We start from the raw sequence: 17322 nt of genomic DNA on the forward strand, positions 1-17322 counted from the left end.
CCCTAAAACACCAAAAATAAAATGAGGAACAGTCATGGCGAAGCAGTGGCTATTTTCCGTTAGGTCATTTTTTATGGGGTGGCAAAATTTTAGGCGATTCAGGTGAGGTCACCTGGATGCATGCAGATGGCGTGGGCAATAGAACACGAAAATCTAGAAATTAGGTGGAATTCTAGTTTATGGCCCTAAAACGCCAAAAAATGAGGAACGGTCATGGTGAAACTGTTCCTTAGGTCATTTTTTATGGGTCGATAAAATTTTAGGCAATATGGGTCCGGTCGACTAGATGCATGCAGATGATGTGGACTATAGCACACGAAAATTTTAGGCGATTCAAGTCCGGTCGCTCGAATGCGTGCAGATGGCCTAGACTATAGTACACGAAACTCTGGGAATCAGGCGGAATTCCAGTTTTATGTCCCTAAAATGCCAAAAATCGAGTAACGTCCACGACGAAAAAAATGGTTATTGTTCCGTAGGTCATTTTGATAGACCGACAAAATCTTAGGCGATTCGGATCCGGTCGCCCGGATGCATGAGATGGCGAGGGTTATAGCATACGAAAATCTAGGAATTAGGCGGAATTCCAGTTTTAGGGCCCTAAACGCCAAAAAACGAGGAACGGTCATGGAGAAGCGGTGGCTATTATCCCATAGGTCATTTTTAATGGGCCGATAAAACTTTAGGCGATTCGGTTCCGGTCGCCCAGATGCATGCAGATGGCATGGGCTATATAACACACGAAAACGTGAGAATCGGGCGTAATTCCTATTTTATGGTCCTAAAATGCCAAAAAATGAGGAACGGTCATGGCGAAGCGATGGCGATTGTTCCTTTGGTCATTTTTTATAGGCCGGCAAAATTCTAAGCACTTCAAATCCAGTCGCCCGGATGCATGCGATGGAGTGGGCTATAGCATACGAAAATTTGGAAATCGGGCGGAATTTCAATTTTATGGCCCTAAAATGCCAAAAAATGAGGAACGGTCATCGCGAAACGATGGCTATTATTTCTTAGGTCGTTTTTTACGGCTGACAAATTTTTGGGTGATTCGGGTTCGGTCGCCGGATGCATGTAGATGGTGTGAGCTATAGCATATAAAAATTTAATAATCTGGCGGAACTCTAGTTTTATGGCCCTAAAATGCCAAAAATTAAAGATTGGTCATGGCGAAGCGAGGGCTATTGTTCCTCAGGTCTTTTTTATGGACCGGTAAAATTTTAGGTGATTCAGGTATGGTCGTCCGGATGCATGCAGATGGTGCGGGAAATAACACATAAAAATGTAAGAATTGGGTGGAATTCTAGTTTTATGGCCCTAATACGACAAAAAATAAAGAACAGTCATCGTGAAGCGATGGATATTGTTCCTTAGGTCGCTTTTTATGGACATCTAAAATTGTAGGCGATTCGGGTCCGATCACCCGGATGCATGCAGATGGCGTGTATAGCACACGAAAATTTAGAAATTGAACGAAATTCTAGTTTTATGGCCCTAAAACACCAAAAAGAATGAGGAACGATCCTGATAAAGCGATGGCTATTGTTCCTTAGGTTATTTTTTATGGGCAGGCAAAATTTTAGGCGATTCGGGTCCGGTCGCTTAGATGCATGTCGATGGCGTGGTGTATAGCATACGAAAATCTAAGAATCTGGCGAAACCCCTATTTTATGGCCCTAAAACGCCAAAAAACGAGGAACGGCCATGGCGAAGCGATGTGTGTTGTTCCTTAGGTCGTTTTTTATGGGCCGACAAAATTGTAGGCGATTCGCATCCTGTCGCCCCGGTGCACGCAGATGACGTGAGTTATAGCACACGAAAATTATGGAATTGGGCAGAATTATAGTTTTATGGCGCAAAAATACCCAAAAAATGAGGAATGGTCATGGCGAAGCGATGCTTATTGTTTCTTAATTAGTTTTTGGTGGGCCTACGAAACTTTAGGTGATTCGGGTCTGGTCGCCCGGGTGCATGCAAATGGCGTAACTATAGCACTGGAAAATCTAGGAACCATGCGGAATTACAGTTTCATGGCTCTAAAACGCCAAAAAACGAGAAATGGTCATGGCGAAGTAATGTCTATTGTTCCTTAGGTCGTTTTTTATGGGCCGGCAAAATTTTAGGCGATTCGGGTCCGGTCGCCCGGATGCATGTAGATGGCGAGGGCTATAGCACACACAAAATATGAAAATCGAGCAGAATTCCAGTTTTATGGCCTAAAATGCCAAAAACGACGAACGGTTACCCGTTTTCTAGACTTTCGTGTGCTATAGTCCACACCATTTGCTTGAACTCGGGCAACGGGCTCTAAATCGCTTAAAATTTTACCGGCCCATTAGAAACGACCTAATGAACAATAGTCATTGCTTCGCCATGACTGTTCCTTATTTTATAGCATTTTAGGGTCACAAAACAGGAATTAAGGACGATTTCCAATTTTTCGTATGCTATAGTCCACGGCATCTGCATGAACTTGAGTGACCGGCTCCGAATCGCCTAAAATTTTGTGGGGCCATCAGAAATGACCTAATGAACAATAGTCATGGCTTCGCCATGAATGTTCCTCATTTTCTGGCGTTCTAGGGCCATGAAACAGGAATGCAACATGATTTCCAATTTTTCGTATGCTATAGTCCACGTCATCTACATGAACTCGAGCGACCGGCTCTGAATCCCCTAAAATTTTGTTGGCCCATCAGAAACGGCCTAATGAAGAATCGTCATTGCTTTGCCATGACTGTTCCTCGTTTTATGGCATTTTAAGGCCATAAAATATGAATTAAGGACGATTTCCGATTTTTCGTGTGCTATTATAGTCCACGCCATCTGCATGAACTCGAGTGACCGACTCTGAATCGCCTAAAATTTTACGGGCCATCATAAACGGCCTAATGAACAATACTCATCGCTTCACCATCCTTGTTCCACATTTTTTGACATTTAAGGACCATAAAACAGAAATTCAGGACAATATTTGAATTTTTGTGTACCATAATCCATGCAATCTGCATGAACTCGAAACCTCCTTGGCAAAAATCTAAGTTCAAGATATTCGTTGTTAAAAAAGGTTAGAAATTCTAGAGCTCTAACTTCTAATTAATTTCGCAGCCTTAACCAAATGCTTAAGACAAGTTCTTCAACGTATTACACAAACTATTCGTCAATAATAAAATGCGCATCTTGTGTTTTTTTTCTTTCTTTTTTTTGATAACCAAGAAATCTCGAAGGGCTAATTAACGCATAGCACAAAAACCTGATGAATAATGAGCCAATCCCCTACTCTTTTCCTCTTAAATAACATGTTTTGGTCCTTTAAAGAGTTCAAAATCGTGACATGCGTCAAACTCATCACACGTTGCGCTCTTACCATGAGCTCGATTAGCATATTGGAACACTTTAACATCAAGTACTAATTCCTTAATTACATCCATTTTGCAACAGCTGAAACTCAAAACTTGTAAGCAGACAATTATGCAAAGTCTCATTCCAAAGACAACTAGAAAGATGATACTATCAATATGGCAACAAAGCAAAGCAAAACATGTTAGAAAATTTGTTAACTAGGAATCACTTTAAAACACTGATTTGATGTACAATACATTATTAACAAGCTACCATCAGAGAAAAAGTACAAAAGCAATATAACAGAGAAGAAATCTGCAGATCCAAATACCACCAAATTGCAAATAAACCTATCAAATGAGACAAACTTCTGTTTTCAACTTCTACCTCAGAATGGTGTAAATATTGGAACAGTTGCATTTATGAACTCACAAGTTTTTGACAAAACTTAATTTAACAAGTCCAGGGGGGGAAATAAATAAGAAACTAATGGAATACAAAACAGCTGGGCCCGTTAATGTAGTAGCCCCATCGCCTCACGCAAATATGGCATATAATTTACCATGTTGCAAAATTGTCTTTTGTCGACTAATGAACACACCTTGGAAAAGTATACAACTCACTTAAAAATCACATGTTCTTCATCGTTACAGTGATGAAAACTGCGATATAGTTGCTCTACTTCACTGGCATAAACGGAAAGGCCATTGCGAGGAAAAGTGAGTTTGAGCATATTCCATCTGCGCGGTTACATCACTCCTCCAAGCAAAGAGTTGAGCTTTACTGGAGCAGATTTTTGCAGGCTTCAATATCAGGTGCCTGTGAATCTAATACTCCTTGACCCTTAGGGCTAGAGGTAATAACTCTGGTGATGGCTACAAACAAGTCCTTCTGGTATAGATAATCTGTTACCTTCTTCAGGATCTCATGCACCAACTTGAAGTCTATCGCCCCTGTCAAAACTAGCTTTGCAACTATCTCCCCGAAATTTGCTGGTGCTTTTGGTAAATCCATTGCAAGATCATCCAACAGAGAAGCAAAGTTCACGCATCCAGTGGCCAAGTCCATAGCAGTAAAAACCTTCTTAGCAAACAAGTATTCAAGAAGTTGTGTAACTGGTTCGACACGTGGCGGGCTTTTGTCCAGTCCAAGCGATATGGTTTCTTTGACAACCTCGGGATAGTAGCCAGGGGATTTGAGTTCCTCAATGCACTGCAATGCTTCATCCAAAAGCCTAACATTAAAATATTCCTCTAAAAGAGAAACTGTCTTTCTCTTCAGATCTTCAGGATGTGACCTTGCAACTGCAGCCTGAGGTTTCTCGGCAACAGGGGAAACAGTAACAGTAGGAGATGGCCTAATTGGTCCAGGAACTTGCGATACAGGCTCCATCGCGGAGACATAGCCCGATGGCCGAAGGGGAGGTCCACCACTGCCTTGCAAGAGGGCGCTACTCCGGCCACTAATGACACCACCACTACCCTGAGGCAGCTGTCTTGTGTTCAAGGAGGGCGATTTACCGATCAATGGTGGCTGAACACCTCTTGGCATCGACCGTGACCTTTGAACCTCCCAGTTGTCGTTATCCATTCCTGGCATCCCGGGCATCTTCCTTACACCTGGCATTCCTGGCATCATACCACCAGTGCCGGGTCGAAAGCCACCAGCGCCCAAATTCCCTTGAGCACCTGGAGGAATGCCACGAGCATTTCTAATGCTTGCTGTAGCACCAGGACGCAACCCCATCGACTTTTCTGCTTCCGAGTGAATCTCATTGATGGTTTTGGCTTTCACCTCTTCTCGCCTAGGGACCCAGTTATTGGCACGTAAATCCAGCACATCACGCACCATAAACCTCAGTCGTGATGCCAGCTGAGAGTTTGTTGATAGTTCCTTCAAACGGTTAAAATAACTATCATTGATGTGCCTTGATATTTGCTTCTCATCAAGCTGCTTACCGATGGTGTTGAAGAACTGACATATCGCTTCAACGTTCTCCTCTTCTGGGCAGCTTTTGGGATCTTGTCCTAATAGTTCCTGTTAACAAGAGATCAGGAAGACAATTTCCCACATAACTGATACGTTGAAGACATTCAAGAGAGAAAGGAGCAAGAAGAATAAGCTATGATAGAAAGCAATCAACAACCTGAACAATGTGATGAACAATCTTTTCAGGAACCATCTTTTGCTTCAAAAGCTCCCCAATAAGACGAATATTTCCAAGAGTGCGCAATTTGACCAACCTTTCCTTGTCTTTGCGTTCTGACTCCTGCTCCGGAGCATTCATTTGTCTCACTTCTTCCCTCAGTTGGTCAGCACCTTCAAATGCCTCTTGGCAATTATTCAGAAGAACTCGCTTAAATGTGATTTGTTTTCCACCAGGTTCATCAGAAGGAAATGGAGGAAGTTTCTCATTGAGATCAGAACAAAGCTGAGCATACATAGGGCAAAATGTGGGTTCCAATACAGCCTTGTCAAATATCAAGGAGATCACATCCTGGAATATAGAGAAGAGAATACACATCAGTTATCCTAGACATTCGAGAGAAAATGAGACAATAGAGAGAAGCATATGTATCTGAGAGCTAGGACGACCTTTAGAATGTCGGCACTTGTTATCCCTGACGCTATTAATTGACCTTTGAGAAGATCAAATTTCTCCGGGGTCAACTTGTTTAGTATTCTGCAAGATTAATATAATAGTTACACCAAATCGTGAACACAAAAATCATATTCTAAAATTTGCCTTTAACAGAATTCGCAATACTGAGAAGAGGTCGAGGCAGACTTAAGAAATACTGGGGAGAAGTGATTAGGCAGGACATGGTGCGGCCTCGGCCTCAGATCACTGAGGACATGACCCTAGATAGGAGGGTCTAGAGGTTGAGAATTAGGGTAGAAAGTTAGCAGATAGTTGAGAATTTTCCCCTTTCTTACCAGTAGTACTAGTAGCACGCATGTACTTTCCTATCTCTCAGATTTATTTTACATCATGTTGTTTGGTTTGTTTCAGTTATTGCCCGCCCCCCGTTTCTACCCTATCTTTCTTTCTTTTTCTTTTTCTTCTTCTTTCTCTCCCTCTGCTTCTTCTTCTCCTTCTCCTCCCAGATATTTATATCCTAAGTCAACAACATGGATGTAAAATTGGAGAAGTTTGGACTCATCAAGGATGGAACCGAACTTTTAGAAGATTTTTTAATGATTGGGAAATTATGAGAATTATTAATTTCTATGAGGTGCTTGGACAGTTCAAGGGCACAGAACAAAGGGAAGTCAGATTATGGAGGCAGGGCAACAGTCATGGAATCTTCACAGTCAAAGCTACCTATGGGACTCTCAACAAAGCTCCCATTCAGCTAGAACTGTGGCCATGGAAACACATGGAAAGTCAAAATCCCATACAAAGTGGCATGTTTCACGTGGTTATTGATAAAAGAGGCTTGTTTAACTGAAGAAAATCTGATGAAGAGAGGCTTTCCTTTGTGTTCTAGATGCCATCTATGTGGCAGGAAGGCTGAGACCAACTGCCATCTATTTTTGCATTGTGAGGTTACCTCACAAATCTGGAATATTTTTTTGTGTATGAGGGGTCTCTCCTGGGCAATGCCAAAAAGCTCCTTGGATTTGCTTAAATGCTGGAACACAGGAGGTGGTCTTCCCAGACAGAAAAGCAGATGGAAGATGATACAACCATGCATTTGGTGGACTATCTGGACAGAAAGAAATCTAAGATGTTTTGAGGGTACAGGCAGCCCAATTCAGAAGATCAAGATGAATGCCCTTTTGTTATTTTATTTTTGGTGTAAAGAGGAATTTACAGTCAATACTGAATCTATCCTAGAGATTTTAGAATCCTTGTAAGTTGTATAGGATATATGTTTTTTTCTTCCTTTCTTTCCACTTCCTCTCCTGTAAATTTGGCTTTGGCACAACCTTAGTGCCCTGTTATATGAAAATTGTTACCATTCTCAAAAAGATGAGGCAGAAAAATAGAGACAAATTACAACATGGAGCATTAGTAAGAGCTTCAAGAAAGATTACCCCTTGACTGTTTTCAATACACGATCTTTGTCAGAAAGTGTGCCCCTTCGGACTGACCATGGCACATCCGCTTTGATCAGTGTAGGAGCAGGACCTCCCTGGTGCAAAACCAAATGAAGGATTTCAGAGATCAGATGTAAATAGATAGTTCACCATCAGGCGAAGTCGTGTTGTTTTGAAGTTTGAAAAGACCATAGAAGAAACCATTGCAAGGAATAAGCTTAACAACCAAAAGAGCAGAGAGAAAGACATTATGTAAGGGAAAAAGAGATACAGTATCTCTTAGTTAATTCTAATTGATGTTCCAATTATGTCAATGAGAAAATACAACTATGTACTAGTACACCTATTTATTACATGTAACAAAGTGCAAAGCAGTCCATGTTCAATAAGGAAGTTCCCAGCCAAACATGAGCAAGGGATGTGATAATCAAGTACTCTCTCTGTCCCAATTTAAGTGGCGGTGTTTGACTCGGTACGGAGTTTAATAAAAAAGGAAGTCTTTTGAAACTTGCGGTCTAAAATGAACCATAGATATTTGTGTCGATTCATTATGGGTAAAGTAGGAATTCTAAAGATAAATTGTTTCAAAATAAGGAAATATGACATTCTTTTTGCGATTGACTACAAAGGAAAGAGTGACACATAAATTGGGACGGAGGGAATATATTATTCTTCATTAGGATGTCTTTTCTTTCACTGCCGAAGGCTTTTAGGAAGCACGGAAAACTGAACTTGCCTTTGGCAGCGAAAGCAGGAATACATAAACAGAAGTTCTTTAAACCAGTAATAGCATTCTCCAATATGCGCAATTTCAGAAAACCTATCGTGAGGAAATGAATTACCCCTTGATTGGCAGATATTTGAGCTCTTCCAAACTGTGAGCTGAGCTGCTCTTGCCGATTATACTGGCTTGCTTCTTGCTGTCTAGAGTCAAATCGGCCACCAAATTCCCTGTTTTCTCGAAGTGCTTCCCATGACCTTTCTTCTATGGGGGCAGATTGTGTTGACCTATTACGCCAGTCACGATTGTCTGGTTCGGAATAACGACCCTGAGACTGAACCTGCACCTACGGAGTGATAAATTACATTGGACAATCAGGCAACAGAAAGTGAACACCGCAAGAAAGTGAAATAGAAAATACACAAGTGCTAGAGAAATATAATGAATCGGAGCTGTTCTTTAGCTTGCAAAATCACTAAAAGCACCAAATATTCCTTTTCCCCCTTTTTTTGCGGTGAGGAAGGAAGAAATTCCTGCATAATAATCAAAAGAGGGAAAATAGAACTTTTTTTATATTGAGTCTAATATCAAGTCCAGCAGAAACTCACATTGCTATCCACACGACCTCGAGAGGCATCTTCACCAAACAGTTCGGCTTCAACTTCTTGTTTGATTTGTTGAATAACCTCAGGTAACTGTTGGGTAACCACCTAGAAGACAATTATTACCACAATCAAGGACAAGCATATAAATCATGATATATCCACCATGATATCTTCCTTTATTTCTTTTCTTTTTGGGAAGCTGGAAACGGGAGAGGATCTAAAAGATGGAAAAAGACTCAATTCTTGATAACAGTCATTGCATCAAAATCGATACATATATTAGTAGAAAAAGCCAGTTTGTTTTTTTCATATCTATTTACAGAAAACTAATGACCAATAAACACCATCATTAAACATTTTTCAAATATAGATATTACCTCCCTCAGTTGCAGGAGCTGATCTCGAGTATACCGAACGCGTTCATGGCTCTCAAAACGATCTCCAGTCTACAATGATAAAGATGAGTTAGGACAAACAGAACCCTGAGAATAGGAATGTCTTAAAATGAATTTCAAGCAAAAAAAAAAATAAAGCATTTTGAACTACCAACACTATTCAACAGACAAAAGGGCCCACTTTGCTTAGTCTTCAGTTCACTTAATGTTTCAAACTTTCTACCACTGTATGAATTCACATTCCAAAGAAGAGCATGCTATAAAGTGATGAACCTCAATGGTGAAATAGCACCTATGAACAGTATGACTAGCTTTTACATGGCCAATAGCTAATAAGACTTTCAATGTTAGTAAGGTTCTTTATGGGCGGCCTGATAATTCTTAAGTGCCCACCTAAAGCCTACTAATGATACTCCGTCCATATTTACAGCAGATACACAACTAAAGTTAGCTGCTAAGAATTCGGACGTTAACAAGAATGTATAATTGAAATATTATGCACGCAAAACTCTGCCATCGCACCTATAACTATGTACTTACCTTTCACGTTCATACTACATGTATTCCTGTACCAAAAGAAGGAAAACAAAATGGGGGGGGGACCCACTGCGCACCAGTGACAAGATAGTCTGCATCAAGCACTAGGCTAACACGAGTCCAGGAAATCTAAGTCTTCAATTCAGTCCAGATATCTTTATCAGAAGACAACCCAGACAACCAGCATGTCTACCATTAAAAGCATCTGTGTTTTGCTTAGACTTTGATCAGCACAAACCACTGTTTTTATCAGAAAACCACCCAATTCACCAACTAGTGTACCAATACAAAGCAAACATAATTCCTAATTTCATTCAATCAATAAATCAACTATGCTTCAATCCTAAACTAGTTGGAATCAGATATATGAATCCCTTTTATTTACTCCACTCTATTCAGGCCCATTTCATTCCAACACTCAGTTCTCTTAATGTTTCTAACTTTCTACCATCACAATATACTCCCATCTAACAATGCAAAAGCTAATAGCTAATAAAATTTCCAGTGTTAGTAGGGTTCTTTATGAGCAGCCTGATAACTCTTAAGTGCCCACCTAAAGCCTACTAATGACTTTCCGTCCACATTTACAGCAGATACACAACTAAAGTGAGCTGCCAAGAATCAGGACGTTAAAAAGAATGTAAAATTGAAGATTACGCACACACACACTTCTATTGTAGCTATAACTATAAGGTCATCTTTCTCACTCAAAGTATTCTCATTTTTGCTTATAGACTTTAATCGACACAAAACGCAGACTTCATTAAAAAACCATCCAATTCACCAACATGTGTACCAATACTAACATGCGCAAATTTACTTATAGACTCGACAAACACATAGATTCTTGCATAAAATGCCACACAAATTTTATATAACGTAAAGACATAGAATGATTCAGTTTTTTCATTAAAAAAAGAAACTAGTTTTACAGATATAATTGGATAATGCATCAGAGATATAGAAATACGTCACATCATGTATTCAAGTTCAAACCTAAGGGAAAGCATTCAACAGGAAGCAAACAACAGATATCACCAATATTGTCAAGAAAGACTGTATTGTGCAAACAAAGCTATGCATACATAATTCTCATTCCCAATCAATCAATCAAATATGCCTCAATCCTGAGCTAGCTGGGGTCAACTATATGACACACACACATCCCCCAAGTTTCTATTCCACAATGTTCAGGCACATTTCATTCCAACACTCAATAATTTGTCTACTCAAACAAATTAAGGGTTCTCTATCTAATGCAGAATCACAGGCTACGTAGGAAAAGATAAAAAAAAATTCGCATGGGAAATAACATAACAGCAATAAAACACATTCAGTAAGAAAATAAAAAAGGAAGAAAATATCAAGAAAAAACATACCCAAAAGTAAAAAAGACATCCTAATATCAATCAACAAATTGCTCAACTATGCTTCAATCCTGAACTAATTGGGGATGGCTATATGAATCCTCCATACTTTGTCCACCCTATTCAGGCCCATTTCATACCAACAACAACAAGGCCAGTGAAATCCCACAAGCAAGGTCTGGGAGGGTAAAGTGTACGCATACCTTACCTCTACCTAATGAGGGTTTTGAGAGGCTGTTTAGGCCCATTTCATTCCAACGCTCAATAATTAGAGGTTGAAGCAAAATCACAAGCTACATAGGAAAAGATTACATTTTTTACCAGGAAAATAGACAAGAGTGGGTTGATCTAGTGGTGAGCACCCTCCACATCCAACCAAGAGGTTGTGAGTTCGAATCACCCAAGAGCTGCTCTAGTTGTGAGCATCCTCCATTTCCAACCAAGAGGTTGTGAGTTCGAGTCACCCAAGAGCAAGGTGAAGAGTTCTTGGAGAGAGTAAGTCGGGGATCAATCGGAAACAGCATCTCTAACCAGGGTAGGGGTAAGGTCTACGTACACACTAACATACTAGTGGGATTATAGTGGGTTGTTGTTGTTTCACTAGGGAAATAACAAAATAGCAAAAAAAGGTAAGTAACCACATTGAACAAACAAACAAAAAAGTTAATATAAAATACTAAGAAAAAGCACATCCATAGTGAAAAAAAAACTATTTTCAATCAATCAACTATGCTTCAATCCTGAACTAGTTGGGCTCGGATATATGAATCTACAGTATTTATTCCACAATATTCAAGCTCATTTCATTCCAACACTCAATAATTTCTCTTAAAATCACAAGCTAAATAGGAAAAGATTTGATATTTTACATGGGAAATAGCCAAACAACAATAAAAGGTAAATCACATTCAATAAGCAAATCAAAAAGCTAAAGAAACCATAGAAAAACAGACCCACAAAGCAAAATCACAAGCTTCATTGAAAAAGACAATATTTTCCTAACAAAATAACAATAAAAGGCAAATCAACGCATCAAAAAACAAATAAAAACAGCTAAATAAAACCAAGAAAAAGCAAACCCACAAAGCAAAAAGATCCATAGATCTGAAAAATAGAAAAAAGATTCAACCTTGAAATAACCAACATGTGGTCGAGGAAGATCAGAATTAGTAGTAGATGAGGTTTCAAAGCGAGAGCCCACAAGCACTCTGCTTCTGTTACCACCACCACCACCTGGTCTCAAACTTATCACCGTCTGATCAGCCTGCATACCTCAATTCTCCACCGTCCGATTAATTCGAACACACAAAAACAAAAACTAGCAAATCTGAAAGAAAAAGAATCGACAAATAGTGATAGATACAGATGTATGTGTATCTATCTATCTTAATGAAGATAGAGAGATATAAAGATTAGATTTGGGGAGAGAGAAAGTGAATTTTTTAGAGAGAGAGAGAGTGGTTTTGTTCCTCTCTCTACTGAGGAAGAGGAGTGGGGAAGGGAAAGAGAGGCGTTTGTGAAAAGGGAGAAGAAGAAAAAACCCTTTTGGGATATGTTTGGTATTACAAGATTTGATCGGTGGGTACTTTGGGTATTATGATTTTTATTAGACCGTTTTATTTGTCATACATATAGTAAGTGAGATATTTACAATAATTGCATTATACAATACTCACGTGCATAATTGGGTAAATATCGAATTATCGTACCGAAATTAAAAATTTTGGTATTTGATATGGTATTTGGTATACATTTTTTTTAAAATGGATATTAGGTATGATATTTGGTATTTAGAAAAATAATAACGATACCGTATCGAAATATAGAATAAGTTACAAAATACACATATTATTGATTATAACATAATAATTTTCTTTGGTATGCATGTTGAGGCTCGCAGTAGAGCACATATACTTCTTTAGAAAAATGAAGGAACAAGGTAGGTTGCAGATTTTGTCTATTCTCTAGGATGCCAAGCACTTTAACGTAATACTTTTACGATTTTTGGGTGGTTCTTCCTTCTCGTGTATTGAATTGCATATCTTGGATTAATCTGTGTTGCATTCTCTAACTTCAGTAATTAGCTCTAAACAAGTAACAAGATATTTTTAATGATAAAATTTATTCCTTTATGTACTTTTTTTCTCTCTATGAGTTGATATTTGCTGGTTTTGGATAAAATCTTGTCAATAGTCATGCGGGCTTAGAACGTTTTTATTTTTATATTTGTGAGTATTTTAATTAAAATATTACTATTTTATGGGTATGCACTAGTTAATATTGAAAACGAACAAACCGAAGTTACCGTACCGAACAAACCGAAACCGAAAGCAGAAAAACCAAACCATATTGGATATAATTAGGTACGGTATGGGTATAACATTTTAAAAATCCGAATAATACCGAACTGAAATGTCTAAATACCATATTGTACTTACTGACGAACACCCCTATTATACAATATGCTTTGGACCTCGATTAATTCAGATTCTTTGCGCCATTTACTTACTTCAAGGGATGGTGTGCCTGATACATGATTGATTAATGACGATTCTCAACAGCATCTGTAAGATCTCGAGGCTAACTTGTCGATCAACTCTAGGTTGAGCTTCTAGTGAAAAACTAAAGGTCTAAGGAAGTCTTACTTTAAGGGCACTATACAAATAGACAATTTTTTTTTTCCTTTTGGTTTCTCTTCTGTTAATTATCAGGCTAATTTGGAGCCCGAGTAAGCCACATTTGTACTGGGAAATCTCACTTTTAAGGCACTAAATAAATAGATACCTTCTTTTCTTTTAGATTCTTTCGGTTGTTTGATACAGTTTTGGATTCCGACTAATTTACATTCGTGTTGGAAAATCTCACTTTGATATTAAAACGTTCCATACAAAAGCGACTCCAACGAGACCTTTGATTCAGGATGAAAGGGTACTAACTACCTCAACACATATTATTATTATTATTATTAGAAATAATATCAACATAATAGTTGGAAATAAATGATACTTTGATAAAGAATAAAATTTATCGCATGCACCTTGAATTGGAAAAAAGTTATACTATAAAGGAGGTGATTTTGAGGAAATTTACTAGGAACTGTTTGCCATGGTTAACTTTTTTGCCCTTGAACTTTGTTTGAAGTTTGGCTTTTCTCCATATGAAGTTTTTAATATTAGTTCTAATCCCAAACTAAAAGGGAAAATGTGAAAAGAAGACACTTTAGGAAACCAGAAATGGAACAAGTTATTACTTCGACATGTCCATTTTAATTATTTTTTGACCTTTTTTTTATAGTCCACAATATTTAATTCTTTTAGATATCAAGAAAGAATTAAATTTTTTTCCAAAGTTACCCTTGGAGTAAAGAGTCTTGGAGTGGTATGGGTCAAAATATGCAATAGAATATTTAAGATAAGATAACACTAAAGAAAGAGTCCTCGAGTCGTCGTTAGTCGAGGTGGAGCAGGAAGCAGCCAAGAGATATAGCCGAAGAGTCAACGAGAGCCATGATAGAGGTGTTGATAATGGTCGAAGTCGAGCATCGATGGTGAAGTTGTAACGGTTGGTTTTCAAAATACGATATGTAAGAGAATATTCTAGTGAATATTCTTTGCACTTGTACTATTAGAGTTTACTAGAAAAATGTCTCATATAAATAGGGGAAAGGGCAACGATATGAGGCATGTGATATTCATTTTGTAAGAACAACCTTTGACAAAAGATTCTCTCTCTCTCTCTTACTAAGATATAAACACGACCTTTTCATCAAGATTCTTGTCTATATTATTCCATACTTTTCCATCAGATTCGAGAATAATTCTAACATTTAAGGATTTGTCCGTCACTCATCATTATCAGGTGGAACAACCGTCTAGTTCATCATTTATTAGGTGAATCACTCATCTGATTTACTCGAATGCCATTTATTGTTATTCATTGATATTAGATGCTACATTATTGCTCATATTTTTTGGAACAGTTATTGCATGTTGTTATCGCTTTCCTACCAGATCTATTCGATGCTAATCACGCTTTCGAAAGTCACATCTAGAAATATTATTATTAACTAGGTTTAACCCATTATCACATAAATATAATTATTTGAACTATGAGTCATATTTTTTTGTCAAACAATTTGGCGCCGTCTATGGGGATTTAGTCAAGCTTTTAGTTTCTTCTAGATCTACAACTAACACGGATCACTAACGTAAAAAAAACAAGATCTCCTTTCTTTGTGTGCACAAATCCCAACATGGCACGTAACCGAGAAGAAAAGACGAGAATAATAAGTGACCTCCCAACAAACCTCATGAATGTCATCAACAAAAGTTGTGAAATGGTAGACGAATACGCAAAGCCCAGTGCCTCCCCTAGGCAAGATGGGTCCCCGCCCCCTCACTACAGCATCACAAAATCTCTTGGTAAGTGAGCTTTTACATCAGTGGGGGAGGAGACGCCCCCAATTATAAAAAAAGCTCCTCGAAGCGTGGCTAATTGACACGTTAACCAGCGTCCTCAACAAGCTCGCTCGGGACACGACTATAGAGAACGCAAGGACTTGCACTATACAACTAGCAGACGAGCAGTGCAACTAACTCCCTCCTCTTCCAACGACATGTATTACTCACAATGTCATTAATGGTGCAGGTGACAACGCCCTCACAGCCATTTTGAAAAGGATGGAGGAAATGGAGAATGAGAACAAGGCACTCCGATATCGAATGAAAGAACACCAGAAAATAGTCGATAAAATATCGGGCGCCCCCAAGCTGTTGCCGAAGAGGGATGTTGATCGGTTCGTCGAACGACCGTATAGTGATGGCGCAAACCCACATGTTATATCAAAAACCTTTAAAATGTCGCCATACCTCAGGATATATGACGGCACAACCAACCCCGAAGATCATGTGACTCATTACGTCACTATCGTAAAAGGCAACGACCTCGCCAAGGAACACATGTCTTCTATTTTGCTGAAAAAGTTTGGCGAAACCCTCACTGGAGGAGCATTAACCTGGTATTCGCAACTACCAGCACACTCTATTGAAACCTTTGAAGAAATGGCCGACAAGTTTGTAACAACCCACGTCTGAGCCAAAAAGGTCGAGGCAAGAGTGAACGACATATTTATCGTCAAACAATCTCTAAGAGAGGGATTGAGGGACTTCCTCGCCCGGTTCAACCGAGTAAGGATGACTTTACCAAACGTGTATGAATGGATGTCAATCGTAGGCTTTCAAAACGTTTTGAGCAGGGATGGTTCAAGAGCAACGAGAAAAATGTTAAGTCGGTTGATGAAGTATCCCCCAACCACTTGGGATGAAATCCACAATGCTTATTGTGTCGAAATCCGTGCAGATGAGGAAGACCTCAACGGGCCAACCCACCGGCTAACCTCAGTACAAACAGAGTCAAGAAAGGATCAAAAAGACAACGCCAGAAGAGATCGCCCGATCCCACGACCTAATAGGTGTTACACCCTATATTTTTTTGTACATAAAACTGCGTCGTGAGCAAACTAATGTAGGACCAAAAAATGATATCATCTTTGAAAATATATAAAGAAAGTTAATCATGTTACCTCGGAAGATACAAATATTGAATATCATGAACAATAAGTACAAAGAGGGTTGGAAGGTTTAGAAGCTAAAGGAATTGAAGAAAATAATGCTTCGTCGAAAGCCGACAAATTGGGAATATTATAGCATGTACTTTTGGGATGAGACCAGGGTGTTTTACATGATAAGGAGGTTATATTGCGAGTTATGTTATTTGTATGATAGTCGTGTGTTATGTTTTGAAGTCAAGCGAGTGGTGGAACAAAAGTCGATGAAAGTCATCACAAGTTATGTTCATAAGTTTTACTGAAACTTTGGGTCAAATGTAACTACGATTTTCTCCTAATATACTTAGAGTTATAGGGTGTTCCACCCATAAAATTAAATATCTATGAGTCTATGTTCCAACGCATTAAACTATTTGTCAATACGATATCGGAGTAGAGAGATATGGGCAGTTTTGCAAGACTGCACAGACTGTCATCTACTTGCTTAAACGAGAATCCAAAACTGGGCCAGTTCGGGTCGCTCAAAGAGGCCTTTTTAAAGGCCTATACCCTTCATATATTAGGATGATAATAGGGCAAAATAACCAGACTTAATCTCTGCAAAAATCTTCCCAAAAATTTTCTACAAACCCCAATTGATTTTCTCTCCCTTTCAAGTTCTAATTGGAGGTAAAGTCTAGAGTTTGAAAAACCAAGATAGGAGATGAGTTATCCCACAAATAAGGTAAGTTTAATGATCTCTTTC

General features: G+C 38.8%; 1 protein-coding gene and 2 non-coding genes across 4 annotated transcripts; all 3 read right to left on the reverse strand.

Annotated features, from left to right (window-relative positions):
- Nucleotides 1-3736: 3736 nt before the first annotated feature.
- Nucleotides 3737-12524, reverse strand: LOC104107205 (eukaryotic translation initiation factor-like). Of its 2 annotated transcripts, none has more exons than XM_009615944.4 (8): nucleotides 12141-12524; nucleotides 9090-9158; nucleotides 8716-8817; nucleotides 8229-8453; nucleotides 7384-7481; nucleotides 5938-6025; nucleotides 5489-5839; nucleotides 3737-5379 (listed from the first exon to the last, which is right to left on the reverse strand). In XM_009615944.4, exons 1-8 carry the CDS (start codon nucleotides 12279-12281, stop codon nucleotides 4123-4125), a joined length of 2331 nt encoding a protein of 776 aa, XP_009614239.1. In that variant the 5' UTR covers nucleotides 12282-12524; the 3' UTR covers nucleotides 3737-4122. The 2 variants fall into 2 exon arrangements, with proteins under 2 accessions (XP_009614239.1, XP_009614240.1); XM_009615945.4 differs by having other exon boundaries at nucleotides 8229-8447; nucleotides 12141-12520.
- LOC117279398 (small nucleolar RNA snoR103) lies at nucleotides 9450-9555 on the reverse strand. Its single transcript, XR_004509822.1, has one exon. It is a non-coding gene; the product is annotated as a small nucleolar RNA snoR103 (small nucleolar RNA).
- On the reverse strand, nucleotides 10147-10252 carry LOC117279397 (small nucleolar RNA snoR103). The gene has a single exon (XR_004509821.1). It is a non-coding gene; the product is annotated as a small nucleolar RNA snoR103 (small nucleolar RNA).
- Nucleotides 12525-17322: the final 4798 nt, after the last annotated feature.

The sequence above is a fragment of the Nicotiana tomentosiformis genome, chromosome 6, assembly GCF_000390325.3.
Source record: "Nicotiana tomentosiformis chromosome 6, ASM39032v3, whole genome shotgun sequence".
Lineage (NCBI taxonomy): Eukaryota > Viridiplantae > Streptophyta > Magnoliopsida > Solanales > Solanaceae > Nicotiana > Nicotiana tomentosiformis.

Coding starts and splice junctions, on each gene's coding strand:
- LOC104107205 (XM_009615944.4), bottom strand. CDS start 12,281: ATGCAGGCTGATCAGACGGTGATAAGTTTGAGACCAGGTGGTGGTGGT. Junction 7,482..8,228: donor AAATATCTGCCAATCAAGGG/GTAATTCATTTC, acceptor GTTTTGCACCAG/GGAGGTCCTGCTCCTACACT. Junction 5,380..5,488: donor TTGTTCATCACATTGTTCAG/GTTGTTGATTGC, acceptor TCTTGTTAACAG/GAACTATTAGGACAAGATCC.